Source organism: Haemaphysalis longicornis, unplaced genomic scaffold (assembly GCF_048455015.1).
Source record: "Haemaphysalis longicornis isolate Haplotype H1 unplaced genomic scaffold, Haemaphysalis longicornis Haplotype H1 scaffold_12, whole genome shotgun sequence".
Taxonomy (NCBI): Eukaryota; Metazoa; Arthropoda; class Arachnida; order Ixodida; family Ixodidae; genus Haemaphysalis; species Haemaphysalis longicornis.
Window position 1 is genome coordinate 73,092,856 of NW_027526225.1, and position 25,849 is coordinate 73,118,704.

At 45.5% G+C, this 25,849-nt stretch overlaps 2 protein-coding genes across 4 annotated transcripts in view; one reads left to right on the plus strand and one right to left on the minus strand.

Annotated features, from left to right (window-relative positions):
* The window catches only part of LOC144162807 (F-box/WD repeat-containing protein 9-like), a 33,265-nt gene extending 25,935 nt beyond the window's left edge, over nucleotides 1-7,330 (plus strand). For both annotated transcript variants that reach the window (XM_077693470.1, XM_077693471.1), the window contains exons 8-9: nucleotides 1,508-1,687; nucleotides 4,557-7,330. In XM_077693470.1, coding sequence (XP_077549596.1) covers nucleotides 1,508-1,687; nucleotides 4,557-4,634 — 258 coding nt within the window. In that variant the 3' untranslated portion in view covers nucleotides 4,635-7,330. The remainder of the gene's footprint in view (nucleotides 1-1,507; nucleotides 1,688-4,556) is intronic.
* Nucleotides 7,331-13,613: 6,283 nt separating this feature from the next.
* Nucleotides 13,614-15,720, minus strand: LOC144162810 (uncharacterized). 2 transcript variants are annotated; one of them, XM_077693473.1, is made up of 4 exons: nucleotides 15,388-15,720; nucleotides 15,014-15,227; nucleotides 14,260-14,356; nucleotides 13,614-14,189 (listed from the first exon to the last, which is right to left on the minus strand). In XM_077693473.1, exons 1-4 carry the CDS (start codon nucleotides 15,425-15,427, stop codon nucleotides 13,995-13,997), a joined length of 546 nt encoding a protein of 181 aa, XP_077549599.1. In that variant the 5' UTR covers nucleotides 15,428-15,720; the 3' UTR covers nucleotides 13,614-13,994. The 2 variants fall into 2 exon arrangements, with proteins under 2 accessions (XP_077549599.1, XP_077549600.1); XM_077693474.1 differs by lacking the exon at nucleotides 14,260-14,356 and having other exon boundaries at nucleotides 14,024-14,189.
* Between the last annotated feature and the right edge of the window lie 10,129 nt (nucleotides 15,721-25,849).

Consider the following 25,849-nt stretch of genomic DNA (forward strand, 5'->3'; position numbering starts at 1 on the left):
TAGTACACACTAAACCAGATATATTCAGTCCAAAATATTCGATTCAATTTGCAGTCAGTTCTTCCCTTTTTGTGTTTGATTCGCACTAAAAAATTTCATATTTGCACAGCCCTGAAGAAAGGGGTTTAGCCCTTTCAGCCCTGAATTTTTTATTTGTTGCGAAAATCTTTTTTGTGTGTGTTTTCCTTATTCTTGGGATTGTATAAGCTCATGAACGAAAAATTGAGCTTGTGGAGCAAGTAATTAGCGGTTTAGAGGCATGACATCTAATTAGGTCATTAGGCAATTAAAATTTTAAATTCCTACTGAAAAAAAATTACACCATCTTCCCGTAGGGGAACCCTGAGTAGTATGCGAAGCAGCCATGGGGTCGACTGAAGTTCCCATTAGTTTTTAGTTGGTCGTTTCCGTTGACGTACAGCTTCGCGTGCCTTCGTTGTATCAGTAGCTTCTTGACGTAGTGTGAATGAGTGAAGGACATAAGGCGCGTTTGTAGCACATGCTCCCGTCTCGGTTGGTAGCGCAGTGGGAAGAGCGCCACGTACCTCCCATTGCGGCCAGAGAGTCGTGGGATCGAAACCGGGCACCGCCTAACTATTTCTTTTTATAGTAGACTGCGCTGACGTCAGCCCAAACACTGACGGGGCTGAAGAGACGTGCATGCACAGTAGAGTGTGGACGGCGGACAAGGGAGGGAGGGACACAGCCCCGAGCATGAGATGCTCCGCATCTAAAAATTTTTTTCACTTGTTTTCCTAAATTTTGAAGACCACTGAGCCCACATACAAAAGTAAAGCTGGTATTGTGAGTACTTTTAGACTGAGAGCCATGTAAACAAACTAGGCGTTTGGTCCCTGGGGTCACCCCGACATCAGTTGGTCTTCACTGCAATGTCTTCCTCTCTCTAGTGTTAAGCTGTAGCAAAAAATGGACAGTGGTAATATCTATCGAAAGAGGCATCCTTGTAAAACTATTTCCCAGAATACAAGCTGTTTTAGGTGCGGAGTACCTTATGATCTCCCAATGTCCGTCCGCGTCCCTCCGTGCGCACACCACCATCAAGCGAAAATCAGGCGAAATTCGATTTGAGCCATGAGTTGCAGTTTCGTTTCGGGAATAATCAAGGTGCAAATCACGGCTCAAATAGAATGACGGTCGGGGCGCAAATCGGATGTCACTCGGGGCGCAACTTGGGTGTCATTTCGAGTACCCGTATGCCGCACTGTCACCATCATCCACGTAGTGGAGATGCTGCCATTTTTTGGTTTTGTTTTCAAATTACTAAAGACTTTTGGTTGATATCCTAAATACAAGACACCAGGGCCGGAAGGGTTGAGAAAGGGAGCCATTCCATCTAGGCTTTCTTCCCCAGAGCGTGTCTTCCTGGAGGGGCTGTGTGTGTGTTTGCACTTCTGTTGATACGCCTGTCACTTGTCGGCCTATACTGTGTATCTAAAGAGGAGCTGAACCTCCATTTCTTTTCTTCGCGTTTCTCTGTCTGCGCCAGACGGTGAAAGTTCGCCCAGACGAGCAGCACAAGCGAACGGTGCTCGGCCTGGTGACCACCATCCGGCATACCCTGGGCAGCGTGCTGGTGTCATTCCAGGGCGGCCCCATGGCTATTCTGGAGCCTACACTTGACCCCGATGTCAGTGCATGGGGTCCCAAAGACCAGTCCGTGCTACGCGTAAGCAGCTCTCGAGATGCTCTTGTTTTTTTTCGCGCCCCCATTTATTTTGTGGTGGCACTTTACGGTGGCCTGGGAGGTAAAACCAGCCTTCCTGGTTCCCACCTTTCACACCCAAAATTCAAACGGTCGTAACTTCTGCTACAGACCAGATAGAATGATGACGTTAGTCTTATTGCACTCCTTGATTTGTGCGCAGTTCACTGGTACTTTGTTCGGCTGCATCACTCCAGCAGTTCTTTTACAAAAGCTGTCAAAAGATCAAATATAAAAGTCCGAATACATTTGAATGTAGTTGTTTTACAAAAAAAAACAAATTTTATATCTGCAATCAGAATGAAAAACTACACATGTCCCCCAATTTTCATTATCATAAGGGTTAAAAAAAACTTTTTGTAGAGTCATGACCAGTGGGCCCCATTAAGCCTGCTTGTGTGATCTTAAGGGGTCACATGGCTTCTTGGCACCAAGAAATTGCCAAAAAAAAAGCATTTTTTTCGGCATCACGTTTTTCTTAGTTTGCTCAGTTTTTCTTCTGAAAAGTTGGTACTTCAGCAGTACCAGTTTAGTTATGTATTTAGTTATGTTTTAGTTATGTATTTTGTCTTTACAGTGGCGGCCATTTTGGTACCATTCGTGTTAATAGACGACGGCTGCGGCCACTTTTGTGTTCGATGAGGCGCCTGAGACTTTCACCTTAAAGGAGCCATGAAAAGAAAATACAACTTCGTGTAATTTGAAAGAATTACATTTTTTAGTATTCAGTATCTCACTCAGCTCCATTGCAGCCCCGAAAGATGTTTTTTTAATGAAAAAAAAAAGCAAGAAGTATTTAAAAACTTTCAAATTTTGCACCACAGTGACGTGTTATGAGCAAGAATGACGTCATATGGGCCAACAATAAAACACTGCACGTTAGCATTCAAGAGATGCGGTAAAATGGAACTAGAGGCCCCATCACAGACGTCCAGTCATGTGTCGTCGCGACAGGTCAGTTAGGCGGCCGCCAATCGCACAAACAAGGTTCCGGGACATCATAAAAAAGTTGCGGGAAATTGGCTAGGGGGTCGCGACTGCTTCACACGTTTTCTTTAATATCGCCGTTATTTGTTCGAAGATTGCGATGATATTGGTATCATTGTTATCGGGACTGAGACGTCTTTCTAACAAACCCAACTTGTATTTTGTCTTCATGGCTCCTTTATTAAGAACCATCATGCACCAATACGAATAGCTTTACAAATACATATGGATGTTCCCAATGGCCTAGTTTGTTTATTTTCGAGATACGTCACTTCTGTGCTGAAATAAAAAAAATCTCTTTCCTGCTAGGCAGGTAGCGCCATCTAGTGAAAATTGGATAAACCAAAATGCATTTTCTGTTTATTTTTTAGTTCAGTAAAGAAACGGTATATTTCTAAAAGAAGCAAACTTGGCCGCTAGGAACATTTCTACGAATCTGTAAGACTTTTTGTATCAGTACACGATACTTTGTAAGCCTGTGCATCATGAATAGGAATGTGATCAGGTGAGTTAGAAACATTTTTTTTGCTTTCCAACTAATCTTGATGAAACTTTACTGGCTCAGTCAGTTTTCTTAGCTGATTTCCAATAGTTTTGATGTATGGAATTTAGTTTCAGAGATACTTAGAAATCCTTGTTGATTGTTCTTAGGAACAATGAAAAAAAACCTAATCAACAAAAAATTACCAGCAAGGCATGGATAGATACCAGAAGTTGTGGAAAATGAAATGTGAGAAGCAGTTTTTTTGTTTTGCGGTCAGATAGAAGTTTACATCAATTCTAACTTGTAGGTTTGAATTACTCCGGCTAACCAATTAAAGATAATGCTACTTGAAGAACTACTGAAACACAAATGCAAAATCTGCTTCCCTTATCGGATGGTTTAAACATTCAGCTTTACGCTGCAAAATAAATTCTTTCTAGCTGCTCTACATGCTGGTATGTACCTTTCAAGAATTTTCTATTGCTCCAGTACCACTCGTGGCAAAAAAAGAGAAAAGTATGGAAAAGTTATTTCATTCATCGAAATTGGGTCTGTACGGCTTTTATAAGTACCTGGCATTGTTCAAGTACCAACATTTCAGAGGAAGAACTGTGCAAACTAAGGAAAAAGGGATACCTAAAAAAATGTTTTTTGGGCAATTTTTTTGGTCCCAGGGACCCATGTGCCCCTAATAAATGAAGGTGGTTTCAACTTTCAAAAAGCATTTCCCGAGCTGACCACTGTATGGCTTCACTTGCCTTCAAAGTGCTTTGAACGCAATGAATGAGTGAATAACTTCAAACAGGCACAATAGGGAAAGTGCTGAGTACCGCACTTTTGCACGTATAGCCCACCCCTGCATGTAATTGGCACCCCACTTTCAGCCCGCCGGAAAAACAAAAAAAAAATCGCATTGCCCGCACATTTGATACAGGAAAGGCTGCGCCAAAGCTACTGCTCAAGCAGCACATCAGATACTATGTAGACAGAAAAAGCGTATATTTAGCAAGTAGGATGCCCTGACTGCAAGGCGAACGTCACAATTCAGTAATAAAATTCAGTTGTTAGAGTGCGCTCGTCGTTGTTTTTTCTTCCTTGTCCTTGTATGTTTTGCACAATTACTGCAATGGAAGGCTCAGTCCGTGTAACTGCGTAGGAGCTTCACGGCACAACGTGCATTGCCGTGAAGCTGCACTACAGGAAAAACCACGCGTATTATCCGCACCCATACTTTGCCACTGAAATTTTCGCATGTTTGGTGCGGGTTATACGTGTGAAAATACGGTATGGTATTGCCATTCCTGCCTGTTTTACTTGTTTCACACGGTCTTTTTCGCCGGGTTTGTTTTTTCTCTTTCGCAGTTTGACTTTGACGGCACGACGCTGGCAACGGTGGGTACGAGCCACATCGAAGTCTGGCAGCCCAAGTCCAAGCCTTGAAGTGTTCTCTGCGCTGCTGTGATGGCATTTGCCAGCGGAGGTTGGCTACATTTTTTTTCTTGGGAACATTTTGCAGCCACGGAAAAACGAATAATTTAAGGGTGCTGTTGCTGCCCGATGCTTATCGAATTGTGTATAATTCAAGCAACTTACTCATCGTTTGAACAATGCAAAAAAGTGCCTTGTCTCTGCAACTTTTGTCGTTAAGGGACATAATAACCTGCGAGGTGTTGCAACAATGTTTGAGGCACTTGAAAAATTGTCTTCTTTATTTTAGCAGAGCACTCGCTTGTTTGCTCTAAAATTTTGCACGAGAGTCTCATTTCTTTGTTTGCTTTACAACCAAGAAAGATGACAGCAGTTTCGTGATTATGTTCGAAGTTGAGTAAAAATGACTAAGTTGCGGGAGCTCTGACTGCAGTGTAGAAAAAAAGGAATCTTGTGTGATGGTGGCACAACCTGTCATCACAAATGCTTTGTATTAAGAAAACATGTATTCTTTATTTTAGCAAACCACTCGTTTGTTTGCACTGAAATTTTGCACGAGCCTCATTTCTTTGTTTGCTTTACAACCAAGAAAGATGACAGCAGTTTCGTGGTTATTTTCAAAGTTGAGTAAAAATGACTAAGTTGCGGGAGCTCTGACTGCAGTGTAGAAAAAAAGGAATCTTGTGTGATGGTGGCACAACCTGTCATCACAAATGCTTTGTATTAAGAAAACATGTATTCTTTATTTTAGCAAACCACTCGTTTGTTTGCACTGAAATTTTGCACGAGCCTCATTTCTTTGTTTGCTTTACAACCAAGAAAGATGACAGCAGTTTCGTGGTTATTTTCAAAGTTGAGTAAAAATGACTAAGTTGCGGGAGCTCTGACTGCAGTGTAGAAAAAAAGGAATCTTGTGTGATGGTGGCACAACCTGTCATCACAAATGCTTTGTATTAAGAAAACATGTATTCTTTATTTTAGCAAACCACTCGTTTGTTTGCACTGAAATTTTGCACGAGCCTCATTTCTTTGTTTGCTTTACAACCAAGAAAGATGACAGCAGTTTCGTGGTTATTTTCAAAGTTGAGTAAAAATGACTAAGTTGCGGGAGCTCTGACTGCAGTGTAGAAAAAAAGGAATCTTGTGTGATGGTGGCACAACCTGTCATCACAAATGCTTTGTATTAAGAAAACATGTATTCTTTATTTTAGCAAACCACTCGTTTGTTTGCACTGAAATTTTGCACGAGCCTCATTTCTTTGTTTGCTTTACAACCAAGAAAGATGACAGCAGTTTCGTGGTTATTTTCAAAGTTGAGTAAAAATGACTAAGTTGCGGGAGCTCTGACTGCAGTGTAGAAAAAAAGGAATCTTGTGTGATGGTGGCACAACCTGTCATCACAAATGCTTTGTATTAAGAAAACATGTATTCTTTATTTTAGCAAACCACTCGTTTGTTTGCACTGAAATTTTGCACGAGCCTCATTTCTTTGTTTGCTTTACAACCAAGAAAGATGACAGCAGTTTCGTGGTTATTTTCAAAGTTGAGTAAAAATGACTAAGTTGCGGGAGCTCTGACTGCAGTGTAGAAAAAAAGGAATCTTGTGTGATGGTGGCACAACCTGTCATCACTAAGTGAAATGCTTTGTATTTAGGAAAACATTTTGTTATGAAAAAGACAGATGGTTGGGCCATTCCAAAGTTCATTTTACTGCCATTGTGGGTGGGGCTCCTATTGGAAAATTTTTTTTCTTTGGTTTCTTTATAATTATGATGTTTAGCTAACCTTATGTAACCAACAAACCAGTTTATGGAATTTGACTTTTTTGCAAAAGTTGAGTGCGAACATGCTAACTGCCCACAAAAACGTGGCAGTAGCAATGCAGTATGGCTACCTATTCACCTGCTGTTCGGGCATATAGTTTAAGTGCATGCGTGTTTCACTGTTTTTATGTTTGCGTTACTCATTTGTTGTTTTCCCGTGAAAGTATTTATTTGTAAGTGCCGGTTATTTATTTACATCCGTGCTGCCACTAACCAATCGAAGTGCACCACAGTCGTTTTTCAGTGTTACCAGAGAACAAAGTGTATTGTGCGGTCATGCGTGCTGTCATTAATTTATTGCTATGCGTTTTCCCCAGCCCCAGTTCTGTATTTCGTGGAGTCGAACTTGATGTCTCTCTATTTTTGGGTCCCATATTTTTGTGGTTATAATTGCCACCTCTCTTTGCCTTGTATCTCCCCTTTCCAAGCTCAGTTATGTTTCAAAAACTGATTTAGACAGTTGTTGGGCCGTCCTCCTTTATAAAAAACAAAACTCTGCAAGCATATATTAGGGCATGGATCTAGGTCGTTAGGGAAATAGTTTTTTTCTCTCTCTCTGCAAGCATATACAGGGGCTTGCATTACAAAGGTATTTCTGATAACAGTGCAGTGTTTTTTGATTAGGGTGATACTGCCTCGACCAAGTGATGCAGTGCATCCATGGGATCAAAATGAATGGGATCAAATGCAATCTATGGGTTCTTCATGTAGCCTAAAATTGTTGGCACCTAATCTCCTGTGCTCACCACTTAGACTTGTGCAGCCACAAAGGCTGTGTCTGCCAGGTGCATTTCAGAGACCAGAGCATACTTGAATGCATTGTGATGCTTTTGTTTGTTGTACTGTAACAAAAATGTGTTATTTAATAAAGAGCTGTCATATGTATCTGAATTGTGCAGAGGAGCTTTGTGTTTCATACAACTCATTTCCAGTAGCGGAGCTCTGCTTACACTACTACACATGGTCAATTGAAGTGCTTGATCGATAATGATTGAAGAAATAGTCAATTGAAGTTGTGGGTTGAAGTACGAGGGCTCTAATCTCGACTGTCGAAATTTTCTGTAAATTCATGTTTTACGTAAGCAATCTGCGGCATATCAACGTAATTGTCTGTCAAAGCACAGTGTAATTTAGTGTACGAAAGATAAAAAACAATGCATTTTTAAAAATAGATGCAGTTTAACACACGTGAAATGAACACTTTTTACAGATAGAGCTATGATCCAGTAGCATTAGCCAAATGAGAGTGAAAGGGGTTTGTTAAAGTGAGAACATCATACAATATTTTTTTAAATATGTTCTTTTCATCGTCATAACATATTTGAGCTTGGTTTAATGCGAACTTGCAAACTATTTTCTGTTATCACTTTTACGGCTGCCACTCGTAAATCTATTGCCTGTTGGGGTGTACACACTTCATGTTGTAACCACAGAAAACGGATATGGTCGTCGGTTCTGTGTTGTGGCAGTGACAGGAAATCACTTCGCCGGATAATGGAAAATTATACTGGTGCTACTGATTCACACATTCCTCAAGCTCAAGCTCTGATAGTAAATAAAAATGGCATTTTGCTTTTTTCTCCTTTTCGGTCATGTGATCGGGCCTGTCCACACAGAGTTCTCTGTAAAAGGCATGTACTGCCCCTTGCGATGCTATTACTCCAAACCAATAACTACAATTTTATTGCTACTCGTGAAAAAAAATGTGCAACATTTTTTTTTGTGCTCACTGACCTCCGACTTAAAATTGGCCAACATTATTTCTTCGGCTAGTAAAATTTTGAACAACTCCTTCTGTAAAATCGAGGCAGCTGCAAATTTACAAAAGTTTATGGTGTAAAAAGCTGAATTTCTCAGAAGTGATGACCAAAACCGGCTTCATTGTGACGCGTGCGTAAAGAAAAGTGCTCATGTGTGACATCAGCTTTCTAACCAAGAGTTTAATTATGTCACTGCATTGTAGTGAATCGCAAAGAGAGCATGGCCTTTAAGCGTTATTAACATATTGTAATGGAAGAGAAAAGTACACAGACCTATTTGATACTTTTCACCAGATATGAATATGATACGTGCGAAGCCAAAAAACAGGGATACCTTAGAACTATCGTGGAACATCGTGGAACATCCAAAATACAAATGCACGCACAACTCTATGGTCAGCTGGCAGCTTGGGACACAACTGAGAGCCGTAGAAAAATAATTTTGGTCAATATATTGCGAATTCACAAAAAGAATTCGGAAATCGAGCGTAGGGCACGAGATTCTTGTTTGTCGCCTAGCACTTGCACGTGTAATAGTAGTAGGACCTTGTAACATTGTTGGGCGATCAAAACAACCTCCTGGTACAAATAAGTGAAAAAAGAAAGGCTGGCTGGACAGTATGTGTTTCTTGCATTCTGTTTGTACTTTAATGAAATTAAACTTTGCATTGTTTTCAGAACAAAACTATTTTCGGAACTAATATTTCAGCGAACTCCGTTAGTGTCAACAAATGGTGTAATTTTTATGCCTGTCTCATCTCTATCAGAAGCGCATGCCTACTGCCCGAAATGGGTGAAACATATCTCATGTCCCAAGTTCGCATGCGGCTTGTAGCTGATGATTTCTGCTTCAGAGCATAATTTGTCTTCAAGTGTAAGCTAAGTGAGCTTCAAAAATTGTGATGTAAAATCGTGATTCGGATGCCACCAGTAAAGTCATGCTACCTAAAGTGGTCTTTAACCCGGATGCCGTGACTACGACATGCCTTGCTGCTGAACTCCTTCGAGGAAATCAGAGCAATACCTGGATTGGAGACGGGATAGTTGAGGTTTGATTGCTGCAAAAGCTGATTACGCAACATTTTATTTATTTATTATACCGTCAGTGCCCGAAGGCATTACAGAGGGGAATGGATAATACACAAATACGTACAGTGAGTGATATTACAGGCAATATAACGCTAGCTAGGTAACAACACAAATAAGTATACAGTAAACAGTAATTAGAGGCAGGTAAGTACAAAACATTCTTAATATACAACGTTAGCTAATGTGTTTTTGAACAAGACCGGGTTTTGTATACAGGCAATAGAGTCGGGAAAGTGGTTCCAGTCTGAGCTAGTCCAAGGAAAAAATGGCTGTGAGAAGGCGTTAGTCCGTGCATGGGGTATCCTGACTTTCTTTGAGTGGTCTAAACGAGCAGAAATGTAATGAGGCGCTAGTATGAATTCGCTGAGTAGTTCGGGGTGATAGAATATTTTATGGAAAACACACAGACGAAAAACTTTATGACGAGACGCTAGAGATGGTAGGTTAAGGCTCAATTTCATGTGTGTGACACTGGCGGTATGGTTATAATATAGTATGTAATGGGCCGTGTTATTCTGAACTAATACTTTTTGAGTCAGGTTGACTTGGCTTGAATCCCAGAGTGATGCCGCATATTGAAGCTTCAGCCGAACCAATCTCCTCTTTTTTAGCCAAATCTCCTCTCAAGACTGCATGCATACAGGTTGCTACTCTAAATCTTCCGTTATCCACATTGTTGTGTAATCCGCCGTGACGGCAGCTTTTCTGATGGCGAAAAGAAAAAAAAAACGCACCTGCATTGAGATTTCGGCACACGTTAGAGGTTACCAGGTGGTCAAAATTAATCCAGAGCCCCTCGAAGCCCATGTGTAGCTTCTGTGTGTTAAACCTCACAATCAACCAACCCTTGTGTAAACATGGACATGCTATGTTTTTTTAACATAGTTGCCATTCTGCATATATTGTTGTTTGTTATGCCAGCATACGTTGTGCCAGCTTCCCATGCTGTCTTTATATTTGAAACATAGCCCTATTGTGTTTTCCAAGCACTGCACGTGTTCTGGGTATTTATTTATCTCTGCGATTGAAAATATTTGGTTAGCCTTCCCACCTCATGTCAGGTAATCCTGTCTGGCTTTTGTATTGAAAACGGTCAATTTGTTGCCTTACGTAGCCTCGGTCAATCGCCAGGGGCGTCGGAACAAGGGGTGCAGGGGGAGTGACGGCTAATGTACAAATGAGGGAGCCCAGCTCCCCCATTCAGAGGGCACTTCTACACTTCCGCTGATGGCCCGTCTAACAAGAGCTCACTGACTAAAAGACCAATGATTCCGGAAATGGTGGCTTGCAGAAATAAAATAATTCTGAGATTCAACCGGCCGTTTTGACACTGTTGCGAACTCCGAGCGTGGGTGTCGGTCTCCTTCACTCGCTTATGTTTCACAGTAATGTAAATACGAGTCCTCATAAAGTCTCTTAACTATTAGGACTGGGGTATCCTGCAGATTTAGAGAATATTTAATTTACTTTTGATGCTCCTAACGCGGAGCGTTAAGGGATCTTTTACTGCTCTCCAGCATCTGTGATGTTGGATAAATATTTGATTGCATTTGATTTGGTTTTATGTTGGTGATTGGGCTTATTTATTTATCCTATTCACCTGCAATATTGCCGATGCTATAGTGCTTATATATTCTAGGCACTATACCCATGCATGAGCCCTCAAGGAGAATAACTGATGATGATGATGATGTATGGTACCATTTTTTGGGCTCCCGCAATGGAAAAATAGTTCCGCCGCCTCTGTCAATCACCCTCTGTTTTTATTGAAAATGGCTATTTGAATAGTCGATAAAGCGGCTCCACCATCTTTCGTTTCGCTCGGAATAAACGTTCATTCCTCCTTCTCTAAGCCAACATTCCGGCATATCTTCTTGCTCATATCGTGTTGGTCGCAAATGAAGGAGGGACACTGCTCTTAAAACTCCTTTTAATTTTTAAGTAAACTCCGTGAAACTTGCCAGTCTTGCTGCTTTTTTCCCACTGATTTCAAATATGCCACTGTCTCTTGAGTGAGTCAATTAGTTCCCAAGATAGTTAGATACAGTTAGTCGTATTTGGAGGATGGACAAAGCAAGGCTAGATATAGCACTGTAATCGTTACATTTTCCAATAATATGAACACTGGTGAATGCAATAAGAGAATCCGATTTTGATGCACCACTTGGAATTAATTTTACGGCTCATTAAACTTTGGTGGCACCAGTGCCAAGGAACCATTTCAAATGCCCATTTCAAACACCAAAGTTTAATGAGCTGTAAAATTAGTTCCAAGCAGAGCACCAAGAAAACTGATTCTCTTATTGCATTCACCAGAATTCATAGTATTGAAAAATATAAATATTACAGTTTTATGACTAACACTCTGTTCCTCCAAAAATGTCTAATTATCTCTTATTATCTTGGGAACTGATTGATTGACTCAAAAAATAATGGCTTATTTGTAATCAGTGTGGAAAAAAAGCAACAAGACTGGCAAGTTTCACAGAGTTTACTTCAAAATTAAAAGAAGTTGTTTAAAGAGCCACGTCCTCCCTTAAGTATGAAGTGAATTTTCTCCTTCCTGTGCAGGCTTTCAATGCTTCAGGCAAGTTACTGGCGGGTGTTTGGCTGGCCGTTTTGCTTTCTATGTACTCGTTTTCGATGAGGCCGCTTATGCATTACCTGCAAATAGTCATGATCGGTATAAACTTCGGCTGCTTTAGTGGCTCACAACTTTTACATTAGGTTCCTGGTGCTTAATTGTCCTGCGAACCTTCATTGTGCACACAATGGTGGCCTAGGCGATGACGTTCCTTTCATTGTGAGTTATCTCCTGGGTGAAGTCTTGCTCAGCTTTCAACTCTTCCTTGAGAGGGTCGTTTAAGTTTTTTTTTTTTTTTTTTTTTTAAATTCGCATTTTTGCCATGCGGCATATAAAGAAAAGATAAGACATTAGGTAGAATAAAAATACCGGGTACAAAAGCACAGGTAGTCAGGAAATTGATGACCCTGTACAAGTCTAGGTCCCTTCGATTTGGCTTGCACTGGCTGCACTAGTTCCGAAAAGTGCCGCAGTGGTGCCGGCCGGTGTCGCGCGCGTGCAGCGCCGGTTCAGGAAGTGCAGGTGCAGCCACGACACTAGCGCGCACCGGATACAACCAAAACGAGGACACAAGTGTAGGCCTGCAGCAGCAGCCGGGAGACGCGAACGTGAGCTTTGTGCATCGCGAGCATGGATCGGCTGTCAGACATTGCACTTTTCGAAGCTGCCGCGCAGCTGCGCGACTCCGCCAGCGACGGCAGGGAGTACAGTGATCCGTGCAGTCCCTTTTCTGTGGTGCAGTGACTCTGACGACGAGTTCGCCACCGTGTGCATTTCCGTGGCGTGCGCGTTGGTACGCGAAGACGCCAATCGTGCGTCTGGCTACGAGCGTGTTGTCAGCAGATACAACGAACAAGAATTCAAGAGGCTGTTCAGGCTGTCGAGGTAGACGTTTGATTGCCTGAGCTCAAGGTTCAGCGCTTCGGTCTACTATCCGAGCGCAGTGCAAGGCCGGCAACAAATATCAGCTCATTGCGTGCCTCATTGCGCTTGTGTACATACATCGGCTCGCAAGTGTCGATGTACGCGATCGAAGACAAGTTCAACGTGACGGAGTCGTCGGTGCATGCCTGTGTCACAGGGGTCATTCACTTCCTCCACTCAATTAGCGCTGAAGTCATCGGCTGGCCAAGTAGCGTGGAGGAAGTGACGCGCATCAAAGCCGGGTCGCATATCGAAATACCGACGCCAAGTGAACCGGCCAAGTCGTATTTCAACCGCAAGAAGTGGCCTTCTATCATCTTGCAAGGCATCTGCGACGATAGAAACAAGTTCCGAAACGTTTTCATCGGGTTCCCGGGCTCGGCGCACGACGCCCGCGTCCTGAGAGAGCCCCTTCTTCGAACGCGCAGCCGTCGAGTGCGGGGAAAGCTACATTCTTGGGGACAGCGCGTACCCCTTGATGCCGTGGCTCATGACCCCATTCAGGGACAACGGGTGCACATTTCCCTCGTGGAAAAGTAACTTTAATAGGCGACATAGCCAGCAGAGTGGCCATTGAGAACGCCTTCAGCCTCCTGAAACAGCGTTTTAGGAGGCTGTACTTTGTAGACGCCAGAACTGTTGAGCAGTCCTGCTGCATTGTAATGGCTGCGTGCGTTCTGCACAACTTCTGCAACGACGACAGACTTCCTGCAGGAGCTGACGTCATTGCACCGTGATGATGATGTGGGCAACGACGCCTCCGAAGGGGACTTCGACTGCAACCAACGAGGCTAGCTCAGGCTTTGAGAGATTGCATTGCTAAAGAGCAGTGCTAATTGTGGACACCCTTGCCCTGCCAACGCAAAGTCGACATGAAAGTGCCTTGTGTTACCACATATCCGACATCACGGAAACTGCTATGTTGTTGAACTGCATCCACTGTGAAAGGCTGGGAACTATCTGAAAAAGGGTGGTGTTCACATCATGTGCAAAGAGAACATTTGCATGAAAACAGAGTTGGCACTGCTAGAACAAACATTTGCATGAAATTAAAAAGTGTGCAGTCCTGACACGCCGTCTTTATTGTTTGTTTCACTTGTCCTTTGTCGCAAGCAGATCTATGAGGCGGTCGAATCTCTGCATTCACTCCTCGTGGCGCTTTGCCTTCGCCTCTTGCCACTGCTGGCGGGCTTTATGGCCTTTTCCCTGGCCTCCTCTTGCTTCGCTTTGGCCTCCCCCATCTTTTGGAGCGTCTCCAAGAGGGGACCAAGCTGCGACCTGCTATGCCGCACTCTCTTCGGTACAGGGCCCCCCTTGTTGTGCACCGACAAGTCCTCAGGAGGTCCATCTCCTCCACCCTCAAGGTCCTTCGGCTGCAGTGCTGGCCCTGGTGAAGTTGTGGATAAACGTCACGCCAACAGACAGCACTTTGCTTACACAATGCAATTTTCACTTACCCTGGGTGGGTTCCCTCCTGGTAGGATTGCCTTCCCAGGCTCCAAAAGGATCCTTGGGTTTATGCTATGTTCCTTCTCTAGAACTGCGGCAAGCTCCCTGTAAGAACATTTCAATGGTTAAACAGGTTCATGGTGTCTCGAGGTGACTCGGGGTATGAGGGATGCCAGAACTGTTGAATAGTTCAATAAATAATTGCAACTTACTCCTCGTGTGCGCAACTTGTGGGGGCACGGCCAGTGGAAGTGTTGAAGTGTTATTTTTTTTTTGCCTTATATGATCGGTACAAACTCTTCCATTTATTTTCCACTTGGGTGGCCGTCATATTGCATAGGAACTCTTTGTTAATGAGCTCGGTTATTTTAATCCAGAGCTGTTTTTTTGTCCTAAACACAAAAGAAAAGCACAGCTGAAGTAATGTATGGGTAAAGTAAAGTAACACTTGACTGACACGAGTCGCATGCTAGGGGTGCACAACGTTTTATCTATAACTTAGTAAACATGCGCTGCTATTAAGTGCCGTTCTATCAGGATATTTGTATTTCAGCTGTCACATATTTGAAGCACTCGAAGCAGGAGGAAAAGATGTGTGAACGTTAGCATTCTGTGAATAATTTTAAATTGCTTGGAACTAGAAATTCGAGCGACAATGCCAGCGCCCCTGTACAGTTCATTAGCAGCTACTGCGTTCAGAGATTAGCGCGGGGAGAAATTATGGCATCCTGAATGTAATTCTGCACACAAAGGATAACATACCAGAGTGTTCTGGTCTTTCCCACCAAGTCCTTGAGCGCGGTGTACTGGGCGATGTAGAACTTCGTTTTCCGGGCGCTCCACAGTTCCCCCTCATTTTCAGCCAGTGCGGCTGCACCATCATCGCCGTCACTGCAGGCGGAAGTCGGCAGTAGCGCCGGAGGGGGCAAAATCTCATCGCCGGCTGCCGTGAACCGCAACGTTACGTGCTGCCCGTCTGCAAAAGTACACACCAGCATGTATAAAGTCGGCACAGCCTTTGAGAAATCACAAACTGCGACCCAAAGCAACGCGACGAGGCCGACATGGCTACGACCAAAAATAAAACCGCTCTTGAACGCTACACGTGTTTATCGCCGGCATGCAACAACGCTTACCGGACGCCTCGTACAGGTAGCAGCCGCTGTCGCCCTGCATGGGTGACCCGTCCGGGCTGTGAAGGAGGTACACGTCCTTCTCCACGCCGTCAAACGACGCGCAGCGTCGTCTGCTACGCGTTGGGCGGCCCGTACGCCATGCTGCACTATTCCGGCACCTCCTTTTCGGCGAGTGCACGGCGACCGAGAACTAGTGCCGAGGTGGGCCTGCACTGTACCTGCACCTTGGCAAAACGAGGAAGGAAGTGCAGAGGGCGCGCGCGGCACCGGCAAAACGAGGACGACGGTGCTGCACCCCTTGAACTGGTGCAGCTAGTGCAGCCAAATCGAAGAGACCTTAAAGGTAGGCATGGAGTCCGGTCTCATGTAAAAAGTTCAGCAGCGACCTGCAGTAGCGGTCTTCGTTCACCCACCGGTTGAAGTCCCCCGGTTTATCCCACCGAAGACCAACCACTCTTAGCGCACTATCCCGAGCTTTTCTGGTTCCTGTGCACGTCCACAAGAGATGATTAACATCAGCTGCAGCCGCCGAAGCCGGACACTTGGGACATGTTCCTGGGTCTTCTGGTGCGGGTCTCCAAGTCCAGGTGACTGAAGGTGTGAGAGCCACCCCAGCCCGAAGCCTCCTCAGAGAAACTTCCTCCACCCGGGAAAGATTAGGGGGGAGGGAGCAGACACACGGGGGAATTAGGGCACGTGTGTCCCTTCTCAGAAGAGATTTCATGGCTGAAAGGCGGGAGCGTGGATCACTAGGAAGAGGGCTAGGGGCGGATTCAGATGCAGGTGGGGCCGGAGAGTGCGAAAGATTGTCCGCTAATTGGTTGAAAAAATTGTTACCGTGCCCCTGTACCCAATGTACGCGTACCATTAGCTGTGCTGTCATGTGGAGGCTGTGAATGTTCTGGCAAATCAGGGGAGTCTTTTTCACTTGCTTTAGGTGCTTCACAGCACTAAGTGAGTCTGTGTATATATGCGCCTCTTTGATGTTAGGGAGGGCACTTGCAGCTTTGATTGCGTCATATACAGCCTGGAGTTCCAGTAGCAGCGGGCCTGGCGTGTCGGTGGAATAACAGCGCGAGCCTTTCAGTGCTGAGTGTGTGGAACTGACGAAAGCGGTCCGTCCTCCGTGCGGGAGAAGGGCTGAGCACCAGTTTCTTAAAGGGGCCCTAAATAGGCTTCTGAAGGTCGCCATTTCAATCGCGCAATCGCTAGCCCTTCACGACAATGTATATGTGAGGACGTTGGGGTTAAGCAGACGGGTGTGTGACTCGCGGAGGAAGATCACAAGAAAGGTGACGCCATGGTCTTGAACGGATAACTCAACACTGAATATATTGGAGACGGAACGCGCACACAAGCGAAATAAAAAAAAACAAGCAGGTCCGACCCTGCGGACCTGTTACAACTCTGTTACAACCTGTTACAACAAAAAATACAACTCTGCGTAAAGCAGGGGCCGCACAAATACGCAACAAAGATGCTGTCTTTCTTCCTTGCTCGCCTACCGCTTCCTTGCCGCCACACTGCCGCGCTCTGACGTGCGACAGACAGCTTGTGACGCACCAGTGTGACGCACGAAGCTCTCAACAGTACGGCTGCGCTATCGGTTGCGCGCAGCGCTCCTGCACCGGCGGCCATAGAGTTTCTTAGTAAGAAACTCTCTGCCGGCGGCACGGCGCATGCAACGGCGGCACGGCGTATGTACACGAGCTTTGCTGAGTTTGTAGCGCGTCGTTTAGAAGGTATGAATAACGCTGAAAAACACGGAGCATCTCTGCGGGCTCAAACGCCCGCTGCACGCGCGACCGCGGCAAGCATCTGCCTGCACGGTCGACAAGCAGCCCACTGTGCGGTGTATGCACGATACGGCATACACCGCAGCAGCTATATATATATAAAACTTGTCACCGCCCGCCAGAGCGGGACTATTGCTGAAAATCAGTTTGCATGTACGTGAAAGGGGTGATAGTGCAGTGAAAGATTGCGCGGGGGATCGTCGTCGTCGCGGCCTCGCAAAGCAGTATCTGGATAACTGCTGCGATGCTAAGCCTTTTCTCAGACCTCGGCGGGACGGGTTCACCGCGAAAGCGCCCCATGCCGAAACGCTAGCGAGTCGTCGTTGGCAATGTTCAATTATTGTCGTTAGCAAGTATGTTGCGTTTGGAAGCCCCCTATCTTGCCTTCAAACGCTCGTTTCCGCTTGTTTCCGCCTACGCGTGCACGGCCTGCGCGAGGAGCCGTTCGATGCGGGCCGGCCACCGACCGACCCCGCTGAGCGGTAGCGGATGTAGTAGACCTGGAGCTTGCCGTCATCTGCTAAAAAAGAAGCGTGACGTAACGCCGAGCGGAGCCAATGGCTGCGCGCTTCTCGAACCAACCATGTTTCTCTAGGTGGTCTTGCGCCTGGTCGGTGACGTTTTCGCTTCCACAGTGCTTTGGAGGCGCGGTGAAAGAGAAAATGCCCCAGGCCTTGTTTAGGACCCTTTTTAATGAACGATAACTCGGGTGATACTGAACGCTTTTAAACCATTTTTGCGGCAGGACGTTCTTTGAAAAGTACTCCAACGATTGCGCACGTAAAATCGCAACCTTTTGGGCCCTGTTTAGGGCCCCTTTAAGGGGGGACACTGGTCTTAAAACAAATTCTTTTAATGTTCAAGTAAACTCTGTGAAACTTGCCAGTCTTGCTGCTTTTTCCCCACTGATTTAGAATATGCCATTATTTGGTCAGCTGGTCAATTATTTCACAAGATAATTAGATGATAATTAGTCATTTTTAGGTAAATAGACAAATCAGGGTTGGTCATAAAATTGTAATCTTTCTATTTTCCAATACTATGAACCATGGTGAATGCAATAATCAGAGCGGTTTTTTGATGCATCACTTGGAACTAATTTTACAGCTCGTTGAACTTTGGTGTTTGAAATGGGCAAAAGTGGTTCCTTATGCCACTGGCACTGCCAAAGTTTATTGAGCTGTAAAATTAGTTCCAAGCAATGCATCAAGAAGCTGCTTTGATTATTGCACTCACCAGCCGCTAGAAAATAGCTCACTTTGGGACCTTTGCGTGAAGGGAAGTCGACACCTGCAAGCGACTTCACGCAGGGCTCGAGTCATACTTACGCTGAGAAATAAAAAAAAGATGTGTACGCTATTTCCGTGGTCGTCCTCGTATCATCTTTGTGCAAAGAAAGATTCATGGCAGTATTTGGGCATCTTGGACAAAGATAAATGCCGACGTGCGCGTCGCTGACCCCGGGCTATCATGCAGTGTTGCGGAATGAGCATCCCCATTCCATTCCAATTCCATTCTGAGCAGGCGCGTAGCCAGGATTTTTGTTCGGGGGGGGCTAAGATTGTTCTCGCCCCCCCCCCCCCCCCCCCCCGAACAAAAAAAGTGCGGTAGTTTGCAAGCACCCTTAAAGGCTATGAAGATAAAATACATGTTTGGTTCATTCAAAAGTCTGCCTTGTCCCGATATCAATGATACCAGTTTTATCGCAATCTTCAAGGAATAATCAAAATATTAAATTAAACGTTTGAAGCAATGGCGAATCCCCGCCCACTTTCCGGCGGCGATTTCACTATGACAGTTCAGGATCTTGTTGGTACGATTGGCGCCCAACGACTTAAGTCACCGCCAAGGAACATGATTGCGCGATTGTAGACGGGCCTCCATTGATCTTATCATTTGAATTCTAACGTGCAGTTAACACACTCATAACTACGCGTTAGTGCTAGCCTATATATGTATACCACTCCTGCCGATATCACTTCACTGCAGCGCTAAATTTTAAAAATTTTGACATTTGTTGCATTGCTTCGGTTTAAAAAACGCCTGTGATTGGAATGGAGATGTGCGAGTTACCAAAGGCTAGTTGCTATTCAATTGAACAAGGTTGTATTTTGTCTTTAAAAGGCTCTTTAAGGTTCTCTCATGATATTGGTGTTGATTATGATTGTATTTGTGCCAGCTGAAGTTGTAAACTGGGCGGAAATCCGCAGACCACGTGGTACAAATCTCTGCCCGTGATACGGGACGTACATTGCACGCACAGGAACCTTGTGCAGGCATTGCATTAAACGGCCATAGTTTCATGCAATTACTTGCTTTATCTCAACGTGCGGAGTATGATAGGTGTGACAGCCGCAATAAAATGACGTAGGCCGTAAGAATTAGATTTTTTTTATTTAGTTGTCCTTGTCCAAAATGCAAAATAAAATGTTTTGCGTACGCCTGCACAGTAGCGGCCAGTGTCAGGCCAATGGAGCTCATTCTGTGCAGTATACATCGATTCTATGCACTTGCGTTATCTGTAGCGCAGATCTTATCTTTAAAAAATGAGAGGCTATGAATTATACATACAAGAAGCGTTATATCTCTAGCAATAATTTTAACAACTATCAACCCTAAACACACAGACATCATGCGCAATAACAGCGCTGTTAAGCACGAAAATTACATGAACATGGCAAGATTAGTCCACACCAAACCGTAATAATTCAGCCATTGGTATTTGTTAAGTCATGCCAGTTTAAATTTGCGCTTCTGTTTTGAGTCTCAACACAGTCCATTTCGTAGCTTCTATCAGGTCTCCGGGCGGACATGAGAAGCTTGTGCTTCGTAACATAATGGATCTGGTTTACATTTCGGCACAGCCTAAATGTAGAGTCTGCTGTAATGAGCTTGGTGTTCTCAAATAGTTGCATTATTACCTGTCAAGTTTTCAATGCTTCGTGCATAAATGCCCTATAGTCTGCCTGAAGGCGTGTACTATCCAGTAACTTTTCTGGAGCAGCCACCCCATTTAGCTACCACTCCTAGATGAGGTAGAGCAAGTCACTGCAAAGTTCACCATTCGATACTGTATCGAACTTTATATTTAGCAAGAAAAAATAGTAACGCAAAGACGACGATGTCATGACCGTACTCTTGCGGTTAGGCATGTTCTGTGCAATCTGAGCAAAATATTGCTGTTTTGAATTTTGTCGTGAGATCTGAGGAAAGAGTTATAATGCGGTCCTACCATTTTGGTTTCAAACTTTAATGAAAGGACATACTTTTTAGCTGACGCGTGCACTGCCATTTTTCAGCCGAGTACACACTGCCGGTTTTAAAGCTAAAGGATAAAAAAATATCAGTGCATAAGCATGGGTGGCTCTGGAATGTATAGGGCGCACATGAGTTTTGTAGTTTTTGTTAGAGACGCGGGAAATGGAAATTATGTTGGGAATCTCCTTGGCCCACCAGAAAACGGAGGATTGGGCAGCTGTGCAGAGCCAGCATGACCTTCGGGCGTGGTGCGATGCGCGAAACAAGTCAGCATTTTGTTTTCCGGAGTGCACCAAGAAACCATGCGCATTGGCATGGCCCCGTATACAGAAAGACCAAAGACTACCATGCTTCAGCATGAAGCGGACAGTAATGACATAGTTAAACTTGGTTGACAGCGAGCGTGATGTTGAAACTGAAGCATGGTTTCAGGCTATACGACAGGATAGATTGGCTAAAAGTTGCAAAGTTGTTTACCGTGATCATTCCTCGGTCATTTCGGTTACTTAGGAAATGCTGACGATTGCTCAAAATGTCCTTCATGCAACATTTTAGAATGTATAAGTAGCAGTTGTGGATTCAGGAATAAAGACAACAGCGCGCACCCGTATGTGTGTGTGCGGGGGGGGGGGGGGGGGTGAGCGGATGAGGAGGGCGGAGGTGTGCTGGTGCTCTTGCGGGGGCCTGCTGTCTGTAGCCCGTTTATTTAATTAGGAAATTATGTTGTCTTGCACGACCGATTGAGCCTTGAAAGAACGATACTCCTGCGTCCACAGAACTTCAAAGAAGGCCAGGAAGAGTTAAAGGAAAATTCTACGAGAAAGACACGTTCGTTTCTTCGCCACCAGTACGAAGGTCCTTCACTTGCGCTGTGCACGCACGCTGCTATGGGTTTAAAATTGGGTGTAGCAGTCGATGCACGCGTAGATAATAAACGCGGTAACAAAAGTCCCGATAACGCGCACACAATGCAACAGCGGCTACATCACATGGAGTTTCGTTCCAGTAAAAGCAAACTATTAAAACTGCAGCCAGAACAAATATATTTTTCACTCTTCATGTACTGATACTCACGCTGTCCCGATACACTCTGAGTAACCCTCTCCAACTTCCTGCATAATAAAATATTTAGGCGTTACAGGAGTTGAATTTACGTTTTTCCTCATTAAAAATCACCTGTCCGCTCCACCGTGGCGCTTTTAACAACCAATTCAAACGCAAATACTGCATTCGCAATAAAACGAAATACACAATTTTAGCTCGCAGACGCAAGGTACTGGGGCATCGTATAAATATAAAGAAATTATTATTTAAATATCAGAGAATGCATAACTGATCTGCACAGCACAACTTAACGTACAATGCAACCTCCATCGTCAAAAGACATCAGTGATCATGGAAGGATTAATCACTGGAAGGAAATGACTTACAATTCGAGGCCTCTTTTGGGTGTTGGCACTTGGAACATGAGCTTCTCAAAACCAGGGGCGCTTCTATCCTCGCGACATATTGCCGTTGTGTTTCAGGCCCTTAATATACACTGCTCTGGGCAGCCGCCGTCCAGAGAAAAAGCAGCCGTGAACGCAATGGAGGGGCTTTAGTTGTGATCGAGGTAGAATATGGCCACCTGATCGTTGTTACTCTCGCGACGTCGTCTGCCTGTGGCAGGGCTGGTGACCGCGGTGCCTTCCCATTTAGGATAAAGTCTGGGACTGGCTCGGGGAGCTGCAGCGCGCCTTTTTTGTCGAACCGCTGTTCTCCAGTTTCCTAGGTTAGGGGAGAATACCGCCGAACAAAGCTGCCTAATCGCAGGGGTGAAATTGATTGTCGCAACATCGCCGTCTGAAGGAGACACTCAGTGCGCGCAGTCTGAGCCCACTCCAACAAAACCCTCCCGGGCTCGACAGAAACGTGAAAAAGGAAGAATGAAGGGCTGACGCGAGGAAGAGGGGCGTACCTTGCTGTGTGTCTCATTCGCAAAGGTCCTTTGCCCGCGCACGACATTCATCCAGCTAAACTGCATGTTTCATCCATTACGTAGCCCCATCGCATTCTTCAGTTACCTTGCACGAGTCTTGAATGTGCACGTGCCCACGGCCGCTTGATCTCCCCTTTTCTAGGAGATGGAGCGGCCGTGGTCAGCCACCACCGCGTGCGCGGTGTTCTGCTTAACATACAAAGATCGTCTGTTCCCTTACAGGCCTGCATCGTACCAGTCTTAAACCATCAATGACCGGCGGTCCCTCTTTTTTTTTTTTTCCCCGCGAGTTAATGCGGACCACTCCTTGCTTCCCCGGCCGAGTCAATCTCCTCTGCTGAGAAGTACTCAGCCGGCCTATTATTCTCTGTGTTGCCACATGTCTCGCACAAAGGGACACAACGCATGCCTGTGTCGTCCCGTGCGCTGAGCTTACCTGAAGGCGCCGTGGCTTTCAGGGCTGCCCCCCTCCGCAATCATCCCTCAGCGGTTCGCACCCTTCAGGGGCTTCATTTTGTCACGGCCGGACTCGACTCCCTTTCCGCAGCGCGGAAAAAGAGTCGAGTCCGGCCGTGGTTTTGTGTAAACACCCTTGCGTAGGGAAGACATTGAGTCGTGAATGCTTCTACTAGTGGCACTTTCAAAGGATATGCAGCTTTGTTCGCAGGCGACGTACCAGGCATATATAGGCAGACCGGCGACGGCCGGAAAAATTTCGGGGGGGGCTGAAGCCCGGTCAGCCCCCCCCCTGGCTACGCCACTGATTCTGAGGAATTATAATTGTCCCGATTCCATTCCTTTCAATTCCTCGGAATGGCATAAGTTAGCCCATTCCCACTCCTGGGATGGACGGGAAGTTCAATTCCATAAACTGCCTCAAGTATCGAGTTACTGGGGAACGCAACATGAATCTAACGGATTGAAAACTGCAAAACGGATTGAAAACTGCAAAAGTATGCAGAATGTGTCACTTGTCACCTAAGTTGGGCGGTAGTAGTAGATTGGTCACATATCTCGTGCAGAACAACTACCCAATGTCCCGCCGCGGTGGCTCAGTGGAAGGCGTTGCGCTGCTGAGCACGAGGACGCGGGTGCTTTTCTGATGGAGGCGAAAAGCAAAAACGTCCGTGTGTACGAGATTTCGGCGCACGTTAAAGATCCCCAGGTGGTCAAAATTAAGCCGGAGCCCTCCACTACGGCGCGCCTCATCGCCTGCGTTGCGTCGCCGCGTTAAACCCCACAATCAATCAATCAACTACCCAATGAAAAAAATTACCGTCTCTTCCTAAAGCGCGAAAGCTAAAATTGTGTCCAACTTTCGCTAAAAGTGCATCTAACCGATCGTTAAACCTTCAAACGCCCAAATTGCAAGCGGAGAACCAACCCATGCGACGATTTTTCGCGCACAAGTACACGCAATTACGAACGATCTAAATGTACACCGTTACGTGGTGTATGAAATAAAGGTATACTATTGTACTCCTTCCTCATGATCGACGCGTGTGTTGTCTTATTTAGAACCGTTCGTTTTTTGCTATTTTCAAGGAAGCGTTTTGATACAATGGAAGCTCAGTTTCGGGGAGAGAGAGAGAGAGAGAGAGAGAGAGAGAGAGAGAGAGAGAGAGAGAGAGAGAGAGAGAGAGAGAGAGAGAGAGAGAGAGAGAGAGAGAGAGAGAGAGAGAGAGAGAGAGAGAGAGAGAGAGAGAGAGACCTAATTTGCGATCCCCGGTTTCACGCACGCGCCGTGTGTGTAGAGACCTTACTAAGGTCTCTGAATCTGAGTCAGAGCTTTTCAGTCCAGCAACTGGTCTAATGGGAAAATATTAGTTTTCTGACAGAATGCCGCCGGTTCCACTAAAAAAAGGGCAGTGTGACACTGGCCGTTTTTGGTTAATAAGTAGTGGAATCCCAGTACTTATTATAGTATTTGCATGTTAGCATGCTTTAAGGTTTGTTCTTGCGCGACGCGAGATGAAGCAGCTATTAGGATATCTGCTTTTTCCGTTTGGTTGCACAGTCTGTGGCGTGCTATCTCGCTATCTGCTTTGTGTACCGTCATACCAGCATAATTAGTATGCTGTGGATAACTCACAGGCATATCGCGCGGAACTTGTTCACATGTATACGCATTATAAATCCTTACTGGAATGATTTAAAGTGAATCCACATCACTGAGCACTAATACTACTGTACCAATATGCGAGAGACGGGAAGCCAACGGCATGGAACACCGCTAACAGTTTTTGCACTCACCCTAGGAACGTCGCCACCGCTTCCACGTTGAGGCAGAAAGTTGGGCTATTTGGTTATCTGACTGCATTTTACTAGCGAAAAACAGACGCGGACGAAGAAGAAGTACACAGGACACTCGCTAGAAGTACACAGAAGTACAGAAGTACACAGGACACTCTAGCGAGTGTCCTGTGTACTTCTTTTTTGTTCGCGGGTCTGTTTTTCACTAGTAACATGCAGGCTTGCACGTTGAGCTCCATCGCGCTTGTTCATTGCCCTGGCACTACCTCAACCCAATCCGTTTAATACAGACATTACACGCGGGTGGCGTCGGGAACGAGGCCGCCCACGCGTGGGCGAGAGACATAGCAAGTATCCGCTCCGACCCATTACTCCCTGTTCCCCCAGCACGGCACGACCCAGACCCTGCGGACGACAGAGCCGCTGCCAAGCAAGAGAGCAGGGCGAAGCTCCGTGCCGCTACACCCCATGACCCACGACCACTGCCAGGAGGACTTCCCAGAGGGGCCCAAATCCTATACTACACAAAATAAGAGCAGGGGCTGCTCTTACGGAGGAAGTGCTCGCAAAGTGGCGGGCATACGTCCCCCGACGCTCACGACACCTGAGAGAACCCCTCGAGAACTCCAGGGAGAGAGATGAGAGAGAGATGGAACGTTTATTTGAAATGAAAGGTCTCGATTAAACTAGGGTAGTTCCAGGCAGGGATTTATACACACCCCCCTAACAACCCCCCAGAAGGACTTCGACATCCCCCCAAAAAGATTCCACAACCACAAGCACCCTGCCTAGGGATTTATACAACACCCCCCAAACATCCCACCGACACCCCCCAAAATCGAAATTCTGCATAAAACCCTGCTTCCAGGGCCCCTGTTTCCTCTGCCCCAGTCTAATAAACATGGACCCCCACTTACATGGAGACAGAAAGAAAGCCACGGTCAATTTCCTACGCAGAAAGTTGGAAAAAAACCAAAACGTGGTATATACAGACGCTGCCTTTTACGACAAGACCAATGCTTCCCTAGTCATCGTCGACCAAGAAGAAGTAATCAGGGACTGCCTCACATTAACGAACACCAGCACAGAGGAGGCCGAAACTGGGGCCCTTCTTTGGCCGTCAGGTCTGGATGATGATGAATAAACTTTATTGGAGACCAGGTGCTGATGTTAGGGC

Coding starts and splice junctions, on each gene's coding strand:
- LOC144162810 (XM_077693473.1), bottom strand. CDS start 15,427: ATGCAGGGCGACAGCGGCTGCTACCTGTACGAGGCGTCCG. Junction 15,228..15,387: donor CTACCTGTACGAGGCGTCCG/GTAAGCGTTGTT, acceptor GTACTTTTGCAG/ACGGGCAGCACGTAACGTTG. Junction 14,190..14,259: donor CAGGAGGGAACCCACCCAGG/GTAAGTGAAAAT, acceptor CAACTTCACCAG/GGCCAGCACTGCAGCCGAAG.